General features: G+C 40.5%; 1 protein-coding gene across 1 annotated transcript in view; it reads left to right on the forward strand.

Annotated features, from left to right (window-relative positions):
• LOC122835245 (protein kinase C-binding protein NELL2-like) overlaps positions 1 to 13,545 on the forward strand; it is a 94,898-nt gene that overhangs the window by 50,436 nt on the left and 30,917 nt on the right. The window contains exons 14-15 of the mRNA XM_044124121.1: positions 10,632 to 10,754; positions 12,827 to 12,922. Coding sequence (XP_043980056.1) covers positions 10,632 to 10,754; positions 12,827 to 12,922 — 219 coding nt within the window. The remainder of the gene's footprint in view (positions 1 to 10,631; positions 10,755 to 12,826; positions 12,923 to 13,545) is intronic.

A 13,545-nucleotide genomic window follows, 5' to 3' on the forward strand; every position in this document is an offset into this window, starting at 1 on the left:
GACTTGGTGACCTCAAGATGAAATTCATTGCTGCAGCTCTTCTAACAGTGATTGCATTTTTCTTTTTAAACCATCCTCTTCACTCTGTAGGATGGCAGCCTAGTTATCTGTGACTAAAAGAAATGTGTCTTTGTGTAACGTATTTTTATCCAAGGGAAACTGTGAGTGGTGGATTATGTATAGAAGTTCCTAGGAACTCTATCCACCTTATTCCGAGCCCCCATGAGGCTTTTCATGATTTATGGGCGTGACTTCTGCCCTAAACCGGAACCGCCATTTGTTTACATGTTAGAATCTCGCTAACCGGCGTTGGTTTATAAAATATGTGGGAACATCAACTATCACAGCTTAAATGCAGCAATATTGTTTTACAGCTAATACAGGGAGGGATGGTGACTTGCAGAAATGTCAATATTTAGCTACTTCACTGACTCAGTTGCTTCGGATATGGATGCATTACAGAAATGTATTGCTGGGCCAAACATGATGACATAACACACTTGCTACAGCCACTTCATGAACTTTCGTATTTTTTAAGCTCAAATGAAAAATCAAATTCACATCACAACGAGCTAATATTATGTAGTTCTGTTGTTTTATGCTGTCGGCACAAACCTGCAGCTCAGGACTTCCCCGATTTTCTCTTCTTTATTACTGTCAGTTCTCCAGAGAAACGAGCTGCTAGCAGTGCTGCTAATTCACAGTCATTCTGTTACAAAACTTAACGCTGTGTTCCTGTTGCTCCCTGTGATTAAACTCATAATTACGATCCTCTGTACTGAACAGCTCTCTGGTATCAGACGGTGTGTCTGTTAACAAGTTTTACTAAATGTTGTACAAAAACCAAAACGTGAAAATGCATCTGTCCTAGTCTTTAGATCTGTCTGCACAATCTTTCTCAGATTCAGAATAGAATTAACCGCGATGCATTCAGTGCTTTTTATATTCCATTTTTTCTGTATTTATTTTTACAGAAAAAACACCAACATGTGTTTCTTGGACTCTTCCTGCAGTTGTCATGATCACAGTAGATTTGGGGTCACGTTAAGACCAGTACAGTGAATTATCACAGAGTACGGGAGAACATAGCCAGGTCTCCGTGGCCCTGTCAGACGCTGCAGATTTCCATCAACAAGCTTTAGCGGAACTGTCCTATTTTATTGCAGGTAGTCTAAAAAAAACGTCTCCGTTCAACGTTAGCAGATGATTGAAGTTCTGCTCAGAGTTCCCTTTTCAACTGGGCTCTTTCTGGACTGAAATGACTAGAATAGGGTTATTATGTGTTCCCTCAGTATTCTGCTTGGCAAAGCTGCGTAAACTGATCTGAATATTTGCAGAGATTTATTGTGAGTCACTTGGAAGCTGCTGGCAACATGTAAAATCAGCTGTCTGTAAGGGAACACAAATAATGTCAGGGTTAGAAAGCAGTTGGGTTTCTATGTTCTCCCAAATTCAAACTAGAAAAACTGCTTTATTTTTCCCGAAAAATAAATAAATGTTGTAGAAACTCATGTCAACTAAGTATCTTCAAAGTGTCATTGTGGACGGTGATGCTGTAGGCATTAAGGATCTCTGGTAGCAGTCAGTTTTGCGACAAACTTAAAGAGGCCTCTGACTGAAGCCTGAATTACGATCCCAAATATCAGGACTTGGGGTTGTAGTTCAGGTTTTAGTTGCACTTTTGAGATGCTGATCGGCCGCTCCCGTTTGTGAAAACAACACCTTGCTGCCACGGTTCTGCACCATAAACTAACTTGTCCCCAAGTGAAAAAATGTGCAAGCAAAAATCCTTCCAGCTGCACAATGTCCAAAACCAGAGGGGGATAATTCCCCCAAAACAGTAACTCCTCAACCAACACAATTCTGAACAAAAGTGTTCAAAAGGGACAAATAAGAACTAACATGCAAGAAATGCAAAGTTCATGTAAAGTTAAATCTGTAAATAATAATAATAATAATAATAAAAAAAGGTCTGAGTCAGCATTCTTTGCATGATGTAATCTCTCCGTCCTTCATCAAGAACGTCACAATGTCACCCTCCGCCCTCGCACTCGCAGCCCGGGGATGTGCAGCTCCACTTGCTCCTGTGCAGCTGTTTGCAGCTTGTGAAACACGATGCTAAGTAGCTCCCTGTGTGAATCATCTCCGAGGAGGGCGGCGTCATGCTGCGTTTCCTCCGTGCCTGTAATTAAGGAAGCAATTTACACCGATGCAGTCTAACTCAGCGGCGGCGTAGCGAGGGGCCCTGCCGCCGCCTGTGCTCGGCACTGGATGATTTAGGCCCGCAGAACTTCCCGCCGTGCATTTGGAGTTTGAATTACAGCTGCTTAACTAGGCAAAAGCGACAAACAGCAGCACAAAAAAGGGGGGGGAACAACAACAAGCCCTTCTTTGAAGAGTTTCTCTGCCTGGGTTTCAGTGGAAATCAGAAAATAAAGAGCCTAGAAATGCAAACAGAACTTTTGCTCAAATTCTTTGGCTGCAATTTGTCTTTGGGAGTTATTTAATTAGTGAGTCGTCTTCAGGCGGGCACCCTGCCTTATGCCATTTCACTCACCTTGTTTTCTCAGCTCTTTTTTTTGGGGGGGGTGGGAGGGCTCTGGGCAAGGTCTATTGTTCTACTCATTTGTCTTTCTTTCACTGTGTGCTTCCTCTCGAAATCCACAATGAAGATTAATTCTCCCAGAACCCAGGGGATTAAACTGTGCCACTACATTTTATATATTTTCCCATTAACAACGACTTCACGGCGCCGCAGTGAAACACACAGCGACGTGTCTCTTTATAAAAGTCATCTTTTGTGATTAAAGTGAGGTTTTTGTGAAAACTTGACGTAATTACTTTTCTCATCCCTGCCTCGGTGAAATTGTTGTTGTGATGTTCCAGCTGGTTTATTGAACTGAGCTCTCCCACCAGCACAGCACTGCACCTCCCTTCTGAGACATCATTAGAGTGATGCATTATGGGGGAAATTAAAATGAAAACAAAAAATACAAGGGCTTGCGAAAGTATTCATACCCTTTTGAACTATTGATCCATGTCATCGCTTTCCACCGAGCAAACAAGAAATTATATGGCTTTTCTGAAAGGAATTCAGAATATACAGCATAGCAATTCCTGACATGTTGATATGCATCTAAAAACATCTGAGTTTTCACTGCATGAAATGGGCAATGCGGCGTTTTTAAAGCTGCTTTTCCTGACACATGCCTTTATGCAGAGTGTTGCGTCACCGCCATAATCCTGCTGGTAGTAATTGACACCAGAAATAGAAGCGTGCCGTAGCAATAAAACACCTGCTTGTGTTGGAAGAGTCCAGTGGGAACAGTGATTCCTCTAATTTGCCCGCAGATAAAATATTACAACAGGAGGGAAACATTAAACCCCCGGCCCCTCCAGAAGCTATCGACACTGTGCATTCGCGTGATTTACGAAAGCCTTTTATCATCTGCAATGACTTTCACCAATTAACAAACAGCCGACTCAGCAGAAACGGCGCTTCCAGTATTGACTACCGTTTCTCCACGTGTGTTAAGAGTGTTGCATGTGGGCCGGTCGCCCGACATGAGGAGGATTAAGTCGACCCCAGCTCATTTCATGGGTGAATGTTTATGCGTAGAACAGTTGTAAAGGATTGATCTGCACATTTAAGGCATGGAGCCCTGGTTTTGATTTCTGCTCAACCTGTGGGAGACGTTCGAAGCCCCAGATAGAAGTCTATATTTTCGGTCCAGATAACTTGTAGGGAGATATGGACCTGATGCATTTATGTAAGTGTTATAGTTTGATAGATATTTAGCTAGCTATCTACATACATAGCGAGCTAGCTTTGTATCAAGATAGCTAGAAACATAGATAAATTTATAGCTAGCTAGCTCCCTAGCTAGTTATAGAGCCTGGTAGCTCTATAATGTAGCTCTCTAGGTAGGGTGACCAGACGTCCTCTTTTTCCCGGACATGTCCTACTTTTCAGACCTAAAAAAATGTCCGGGGGGAATTTCAAAATCGTCCGGGATTTTGGTCAACTGCCTCAAAACACATTACATAGCTTACAGTGCATTATGATTACATTGCCACTCCGTTCCACTACTCCATTCCAGGTTTCTTTGTATGGCAAATTAGTCACGCCCTTCACCCCAAATCCAATCACGTTGCATTATGTGTAAAGATAGCTGAGTTGACTTGTACACCGGCCGCTAGACTAGTTAAACCTTAAGTGTGACAGGCGATAGCACGTGTCCGCCGATTCTACGGCAAAAATGAAGTACGCCCCCCCCTAACCTAGCTAGACCTAGCTATAGCTAGGTTATAGCTAGGTTATAACTAGCTAGCTATAACTAGGTTATAGCTAGGTTATAACTAGCTAGCTATAACTAGAGATAGCTAGTTATAGCTAGCTCTATAGCTAGGTAGCTCTATAACTAACTGTCTAATAGCTAGCTCTATGAAAGCTAGCTAGAGCTCTATGAATACTCTCATAGAGATAGCTCTATGAAAGGTTGCTATATATCTGTCAGTGCATTTTTCTAGATATCTAGCTATCCATGTATCTATGTAGACACATAAGGTATCTAGAGATAGGTAGATAGATAGAAATGAGCCATTGCGGTGCAGTATTCCTCCTCTTTTCATGCCCTCTGCTTTTCGTCTTCCCCACAAATGCCCCAGATCGTCATCGCAATGTGAGAGTAGCAGCAAATCCATGAAAGGTAGCAGACTGGTGGTGCTCTCTGTCAGAATGTTTTAAAATAAGGCTGTCCTCAGGACTGTGTGTGCGTGCACTTGTCTGCTGTAGCTGCAGTGCATTCTTCTGCTGTGTGCCCATGTTCTAATCCTTCGGTAGCCAGACCTTAGCCTCTGTGGCTAAGTAAGTGATGGATGGATGGAAGACAGAGGATGGAGGAAAGGGCGCAGGCCAAAGGTGAAGCAGGAGGGGGATTGCCAACAGCAGAGCTAAGAAAAGATGATTTTCAGTGTGACACTTTAAAGAGAAACTGTAGACAAAGAGAGTTTCTGCCTATTGCTTGTTTTATCATTTTAGTTTTATTTCCATCGCACCAAATTTCAACAAATGTCCCTTAAGACATTTTGTAAGACTACAATGAGTTTTAGTAATCCATATCCAGTTAAGTAGAATCTATATCCAAATTCAGTTCAGAACCATAACATAATTCAGTATGAAAGATTCACAGTAGGGGTTGGCATTTATTCTATCGTTTACATTGTATCATGAGAAATTTCTTCTCATAGCAATTTTGATTCATAAATTCCAATTAACGATGTTTTAAACCCCCCCAATTGATTTAGTTTTACTATTTTCTCCACTCTTAGTTCATTGAGCCCATCCAATAAATTTGTAAATATGATTAAATGAAGTTACTGTGTGTAGTTTAGTGATAAAAAAATTATAGTTCTCTGTGTGACTAAAGCAGCATTTTTCAAGTGCATTGTTTGTGTTTGTGGGGCTCCGATTGCTCTGCCCTGCAGTTATAAATAATAAATAGTTCTAGTTTTAGGGAAAAAAAGCTGTTCAATTTATCCATTGCTAAATTCCTATGATCAACGGGGATCTCAAACCCACCTCCTGCCCATGTTTAGAAAACTAGGTGGTATGCTGAAGCATTTTGCTACTTCAGTCAAGTGTTATTTAATATAAAAGGCGCTTGGATCCAGTCTCCTTAATGTGAAGCTTTTTCATTGCAAGATAATGATGTCATGATGCTTTCCTCTGGATGTTTCATTTCGAGGGAAAACGACAATGATTAGAGCACATCTGCTCTTGCTTTAGCAAGTCACTGAGCTAATTTGACTAATAGAGTGATTTAGGTGGGCTCTTTTACCGGCGCCTTTCATGTGACGACAGCAGAATCAATCCACCTGGTCATTTTCTGCAAGGGCAAAAACCCAGTGCTAATTGTGTTTGACTACATTTTTAGAGAAAATAAAGGTTTCTGGTGTGAAATATAAATGGATCTGATTGCTGCGTGTAGTAACCTAAACATTTCTCAAGATTTCTTTAACTCTTTAAGATATGATAATGTTTAATTTCCCCTGTTTTGTGAATGATAGGATCATAGTCTCAGGTATTTGTTGGTTTCTCTCCATTATCTAGCCTTTGTCAACGCACTTTTATCGCCAGCCGTGACGCAAAAACACCTCGCCAGCACTGAAACGAACCAAAAGAGTATCTTGACGTTTAGGCCGTGCAGCGATTTTCTGTTTACTGCGTCTGCAAATCTACCACATCTTCACAGATTTTTGTAAGAGGATTACCATACGGTTTTCTATAATGAGGGATCTGTTGGGGCTTATTATTCCTCGGTCCTTGCTCTCCTTCTCTTTTGGCTGGGCAAAGATTGCGAGTTATTTATCAAGTAAAACAATGCTTTTGTTTTCCATAAAATCTATTTCTTTCCACTCAAAATTAAGTCGCTTAGCCTGCCATTTTGTAGCACAGTCATTAAATATACACTGAATGATTCTAAATATGATTCTGCTGATGAACATCTTAAAACTAAATCATCAGTTTGCTGTTTACTCTTTTAACCTCTCTAGTAGACAAACTGTCATTGGCTTTTTTTTTTTTTCTTGACACTAACTTTATGAAATCATCACTCTCCAGTCTGCAGCATGAAAACTGAGGTATCGTCGTCTATCTGAGGTCAGACAGTGCAGAGGTTGGCATTGTTTTGGCAAAAGGTGGCGGAAAAGACAAGCTTCAGGAGAAACAAGCAGCCATAGTAAGAGCTCCCCGATGACAGGCTCTACATAATTGATTGTTTATCTGTCTGCAGCCTGAGCTGCAGCAGCCTGCGAGGTAACACACACATACACACACCCATCCTAGGGATTTAGGAGGCGATTAAGATGGGAGTCGTTTACACCGAATGCAGAGGTGTAATAGGCCTAAATTCCTAAGTAACAAATTGCAGGGTTGTAGTGATGAGACACACACAGTGACACAAGTAGAGTTCCTTTGTGACTCCAATGCCTTCTCTCTGTCTGATAAGACAGACAAATACTCTCCTCTAATTTACTTTCCGTCTCACTCCCGAGCTTTTATTTTTGTTTCTAAATTTCTGCGAGGAGCCTTTATGCCGCCCAGCAGCGAGAGGCGAGCACTGGGCCCCTTTTAAATGTCCTTCAATCCATCTCACACACACGCACACACACATCATGGCCTCGACGGAGGAGCTCATCACAATGTCACTTTCAATTTGGATGGAAACACGGATGCGTCCAGGGGATGTAATGGATTGGATGATGGAAGGCAAATGGATGATGTGACTAAGGTGAAAGCAACAAGCTTTTAGGATTCGGTTTTCTCACTTTTCGGATTCCATCTTTCTGTTCCCGCAGCTGTTTCTTCTTCCTTTTGCAACATTTAAAACGCAACATGTGCTAGCAAAAAAAGTAAAAAGATAAAAGTAAAAAATACCGTATTTTCCGCACTATAAGGCGCACTGCATTATAAGGCACTCCTTCAATGAATGACCTATTTTAAAACTTTTTTCATATATAAGGCGCATAGAATAGACGCTACAGTAGAAGCTGGGGTTACGTTATGCATCCATTAAATGGAGCTGTGCTAAAGGGAATGTCAACAACAGTAAGATAGGTCAGTCAAACTTTATTAATAACTTTAAACTTTATTAATCAGCGTTCTGACAACTCTGTTCACTCCCAAAATGAACGAACATCTGTTTTATTATTTTCCCCGAGGTAAATTCAGAGATGTGGTAACATGTAGTGCAACAGTTATATGATATAGTGGAGGGGAACTTTTCCTCGATTCAATAGACACGTAAAAACAGTCTGATACTGTTACGGTAAATCAAAGGTTAGTCCAATCATAATATAGTTACTCTGAATAGAGCAAAGCAATAACAATATATCAATAACTCAACGTTGTTCAAATGTTAATGTCCATATTAACAATATGACCAATCTTGTTCAGCTGTAAACACACAAAATAAACATGTGAAGCTCACTTTATTAATTTATTCCTCATCCGCGAATCCCTCGAATTCTTCTTCTTCAGTGTCCGAATTAAACTGTTGGGCGAATACGGCGTCCAACATGCCCGGCTCCGTCTCGTCAAAGTCGTCATTAATGGAGTCAGTGTCTGTTGTCTAGCAGTTCAGTGACAATTCCTGCCTTCCTTAAAGCCCGGACCACAGTTGAGAATGACATATCAGCCCAGACTTTTACGATCCATTGGCAGATAGTGGCGCATGTCGTCCGGCGCCGTCTCCCCGTCTTGGTGAACGTGTGTTCGCCTTCTGTCATCCACTGTTTCCACGCAGTTAGCAGTCTAGCTTTGGATGCCCTGTGACACCAATATCTAGCAGCTGGAGGTCTTCTTCTTCTATGGGGTAAAATGAAGTTGGCGGCTGCTTACCGTAGTTGCGAGACCTGCTGTGGCTCTATATTGGTCCATATACAAGGTGCACCGGATTATAAGGCGCACTGTCGTCTTTTGATAAAATTGAAGGTTTTTAGGTGCGCCTTATAGTGCGGAAAATACGGTAAAGTAAATAAGGTGCCGCTTTGTACAAAACAGCGACTGAAGGACAATGTGGGAATCTGCTTGATGTCTGCACAAAACGCAGTTGAAAGCAAAGGACAACGATTTTCTATCAATTAAAACTAGGATCCCAGTCACGTCCAGCTAGCTGCTAAACTCCCAAAGTTTGTGATTTCCACAAGTCTTAACATTTTCCAAAAGATTCAGTTGACCACTTGTTCTTTCAGCAGCTTCTAAAAATAGTTTCTGCACTATATACACATGATGAAATGAGCTGAAATGTTGTAGGTTTAAAAGTTGGAGAACTGCTCTGCTGAAATATGAATATTTCATTACCAGTTTTTTGTTTTTTTTTTTGGGGGGGGGTTGCATCTCTTTAGAAAAGTTATTAATTTTTAACGTTGGATTCCAGGTGAGGAATATACATTTATCTATGTGAATCTATAAAATAAAATACAAAGGTAAACTTTGATTCTCAAAAAAAAAATAACTTATGTTTAGGAAATGAATAAAAGAGAATGCAACAGCAGATGAATGTAATGCTCCACAGACGGTCTGCGTTAAGAACTATCAGAAAACTCTGCTGCTTTCTTTCAAATTCCAGCAAGTGATTTGTTGCCCGCTGAAGTGTAAAAACTTGTTAAATTAGCTAAATAACGATATTGAATTAAACTAAAATGCCTGAGGAACAATTGCAGTTTTACAACCTTCTAAGTTGTCTGCTCCGGACGTTTACTGTACCGGACAAATGCAGAGCTTTTGGTAAATGGGTGACATGATGCTTATTGTACTCCGGAGCTTCATCAGCATGCTGTGCAAATTTGTATTTCAGCACAATTTTAATTAAAATCTATATCTGTGTTGTCCAGAAATGCACTCCCATTATCTGCACAGCATATTTGACATCTTTCCATTGTTTATACTCACTTATCCTTGCTTGTTGGAGTCTATCTCCAGCGGTCAATGGTTGAGAACCGGGGTATGCTCTGGGCATGTTGCCAGTCCATCAAAGGGCAATATGTTTGACATTTAGAGTGGAGCTACTCCGTGTACCACTGTGTTATAGTGGGATACAGCGTCACTATAATTTCAACCTCCTCCCATTGTTTTGTTGCGTTTGCATTGCACACATGTTAATTTTCGGACTGTGAAAAGTAACGTGTGTGTTCTGTGACCCCACCCGCATAGAGCCTTTACTCAAAACGTAATGGAAACCCACCCAAACTAGGCATCAAGTTGAGCAGAGTAGGTACTGATGGAGAAGAGCCAAAAGAATCAGGCAACACTTGGCTCAAACTGTACATCTTGATAACAGAAACCATTTTGTTCCTCCAACCTGAAGCTGTTTTTGAACCTTGCTGGCGCTGACATAAAAAAAAAAATCCTGTCTAATGATTAAGCTTATGTTTTAAGGTGAACATTTCTTGTATAAAACCTTCGGAAAACATCTCCCGCAGGCACTTAACACACCAATTATAAAAAAATGTGCATTGCCTAAACTTTCCTTATTATTTTACCTTCCACCTTCACATTTAGCAAGGGAAAAACTCAGTGAGATTACAAATCTCCTTTCTGAGTTTCCTGGGTAAATTAAGGCTGCTGGATTTTACTGGACGGAAAATAAATCTATAGGAAGTGTGCGACTTACTAATAGATGAGTACTAAATGTTGTTGTTTAGGAAGTGCAGAGCGTCACCACAGCTTTTCCCGTCCCTCATAATGTGCCACATAAACACAACTAATAGCAGCGAAACATCTGAGACCATTTCTATGTCATATCGAGATCGGAGCCAGAGGAATTACTCATTCTGGACTCATATCTTAGACTCACAGCTGCCTAACTGTCAGGGCATTTATTCTTAATGGACTGTAAAAATAAATTGCCAACTTGCTGCAGTCATTCCTCACATTTGCTGCTCTTTAATCAAGGGGCACTTTCCGGCTGGTAAGTTGTTGTTCGCAGCTCTCAGGATGGTTTGTCTTTTTTTTTTTTTTTTTTTTTTTTTTTTTTTATCAGCTAACCGAGACGTAGACGTGCACAAGAACATCTGTTGTTTCCAGAGAACTCGCTGAGACTGACGGCTGCACGTTTGCTTGCTTTTAGAGCATGACGAGTGCCTCAGCGGACTCCACAACTGCGATGAGAACGCCCTGTGCTTCAACATGGTCGGAGGCCACAGCTGCTCCTGCAAGCCGGGATACACGGGCAACGGGACCGTCTGCAAAGGTACCTCGCTGCTTTGCTTGTGTATGTTCACGTTTCTCCGCGCAACGTCCGTCCACGACTCTTCAGCTTCGTCAAAGAAAACGTGTTTATTTTTCTGGTCACGATAAATGTGTAAATGTCCGACATTCTGAAAGGCTTGTGTTTAATTATTAGATTTCATCTGATTTTCAAAGTTTTTTTTTGTTTATTTTATTTTTTTTTACTTGATTTGTTAAAAAATACAGAGAACAACATTTACAACTGTTTCCTGTTTATTTTGAATTTTTAGTCGTTTTCACATATGCTGGTGTAAGTGTCCAATCGCAAATGTGTTCACCAATAATACTCACTGGCCCTTACAACATGCTTTAAGGATAAAAAGAAGGTTCACCCACTTCAATTTCAAGAATTTTTGTGATTATCCATACCCAGGACATAATAATTGTTTGATTTTACCGACATGTTTCATCTGATTGGAAGTAACATTTAGGAGTAGTTAAAAGAGGAAAGAAAATCCTCGTAAAAGCGCACGCCCAGATCGCACAGGGTAAAAAGCTTCAATTGTTCATTTGATCGGTTTGGATCTGACAGATCCAACTGACTGATGAACCAGCGCAGATTTCTCTACAGATGCGACCAGGAGGAATTTGTGAGGCACTCTGCCTTCAGAACCCAGCGGGTGAAGTGTTTGTAATTTAAGTGGAGTTGTTTAGCATAATTTATTATAAGTTACCGGGGCCACAGTCAGTGGTTTGTGTCACTATGGAGAAAAATTAGGGGCATTTATCTGCTTTAGGTGTGATGGGATCTGGATTCAACTAGGTAAATGTTAACTAAACCACATAAAAATGCGGCTGAATAGCCGATGTTAATATGATTATATTTTGATGGGTAAAAATAGTACATGCCCGACTTTTTTAAAATGCTGTTGGTCAAAATGACGGAGAACAAAAAAGTCTAGCGCGACCTCTGGTTCAACCAGAGTCTTGACTTGAATTTGATGAAGAATCTGTGGAACATTAGGGTTATGGCAAGTAGGCCATCCAACCTCATCCACTGATTATTATCGAAGAGACTATAAATAAATTTTCACTTTCTATTTTAAAAATATACAAAAATTAATATTGATAAGTGTTATTTTCAAAATAAAAGTATGTCCAAGTCCAGCTACCTACAAACTTTGCTTTTGACGTGAGGTTTGCTGGGGTAATGACATACCTTGTTCAGTTTTGGTCTCATTGGACCACTAGGTTGTTTTGTACGCTTCTCTTGAAAAAGAAACCTAAATGAACATTTAGGAACATTTTCACCCCCTGTAATCCCTTTTAATTTAGCTATCCGATGCACCTGAGCAAATGTCAGGAAAATCCGGCTGGCAGAGCTAAAGGTAATTTCATGTTCATCAGATTTGAACACAAGAAAAGTAAATTCAGAAAACCGAATCAAAAATGGTCTCTATAAACCATTGGTTTGGGAGCGTGTACACTTAGGCAGCTGAGTTAGTGAAACTTTTTTTTGTGTTACCGTATCATTTTTTAGAGTGTTCCCTAAATAAAAATATAATTTTTTTTCCCACTGGGGTTGTACAGGGAAATCTACAACCCTGGTGATAATGTGTGGGAAGAGTTGTGAAATGAGACATTAAATTATCATCGTAGCATCAATAAAAACCTGGCACTTTAACACCTTCAAGAGTCACTGTACTTCCTTATTTGTCAACATATTTTTCCATTTGCTCCAGGTAATTACATCTATTCTCCTTTCTAGTTTTTTCTAGGAAAAAAAAAAAAGCATAAGACGATTTGTGTATATATTACAACAACCTCCATTTCTTTCTGTGAACATCAGTGACCTCTCTGTGTTTTGGGGACATATTAACAACAGTCTCGCCACGGATAATGAACACTTTGAAATTAACCTCTGCGAGATGCATTAATCACGTGAAGTAATGTTGTGAAAGGCTGTAATGAATCACATCACCGAATTAGCTCATATTCTGTATGCAAATACTTGTGCTGGTGCTGGTCTAATTACACAGTTAATGCTCATTAATCTTTGAGAGTAATGGCTCTTCTCCTCCGGTGCGTCTCCAGCAATGTGTGACGGACTGTGCCAGAACGGAGGATCCTGCGTTTCACCTAACAACTGCATTTGCCAGCAAGGATTTACGGGGGAGAGGTGTGAAACAGGTAGGATTTCATTTCGGCTTAGCTCCTGTGTTTCATTTCATCTCCCTTACAGAGAGGACAAAGATTTATGAATACACAGGGAAGAGTGGAGTAAAAAAAAAAAACCCACAATAGAGACGGGGTTTCAGGTGATTAGGGCTGAGCCTGTGTTTGTCTTGGCATATCTGAGATCTTGTTTAGAATGACATACTACTTTTTGCGTTTGGAGCTGTCTCCTATCAGAGCTCTGTCACAAACAGATGATCTGTAAATGCTGAGTAGTTGTTGGAGTTGTGACTCAAACGCAGTTATTGTCCGCTTGAGTCGGTGTTTGTGGCTGTGAGCGTTGACGACTTTGTGCGTCTGTGCTCTCTGGCGAGTAATGAGTCTGCGCCTCGTCCAAAGGCCTCGTAGAGGATTTGTACGGCTTTGGAGCAGAATGGGAATCGTATCATGTCACAGCCTCCATTAACCAGCGTAGCATTCTCCCTATGGCCTAAATATCATGTTTCCATTGCAACAAATCTTACTCCATGAATGTTCCTTTAAAAAAATAATTGAACCACTTGAACCTTTTCACGTTTAATACCATTATAACCACAATTTTATTGTTTTATGTGGCACACCGACAGAAAGTAATAAGT

Source organism: Gambusia affinis, linkage group LG08 (assembly GCF_019740435.1).
Source record: "Gambusia affinis linkage group LG08, SWU_Gaff_1.0, whole genome shotgun sequence".
NCBI classification, from domain to species: domain Eukaryota; kingdom Metazoa; phylum Chordata; class Actinopteri; order Cyprinodontiformes; family Poeciliidae; genus Gambusia; species Gambusia affinis.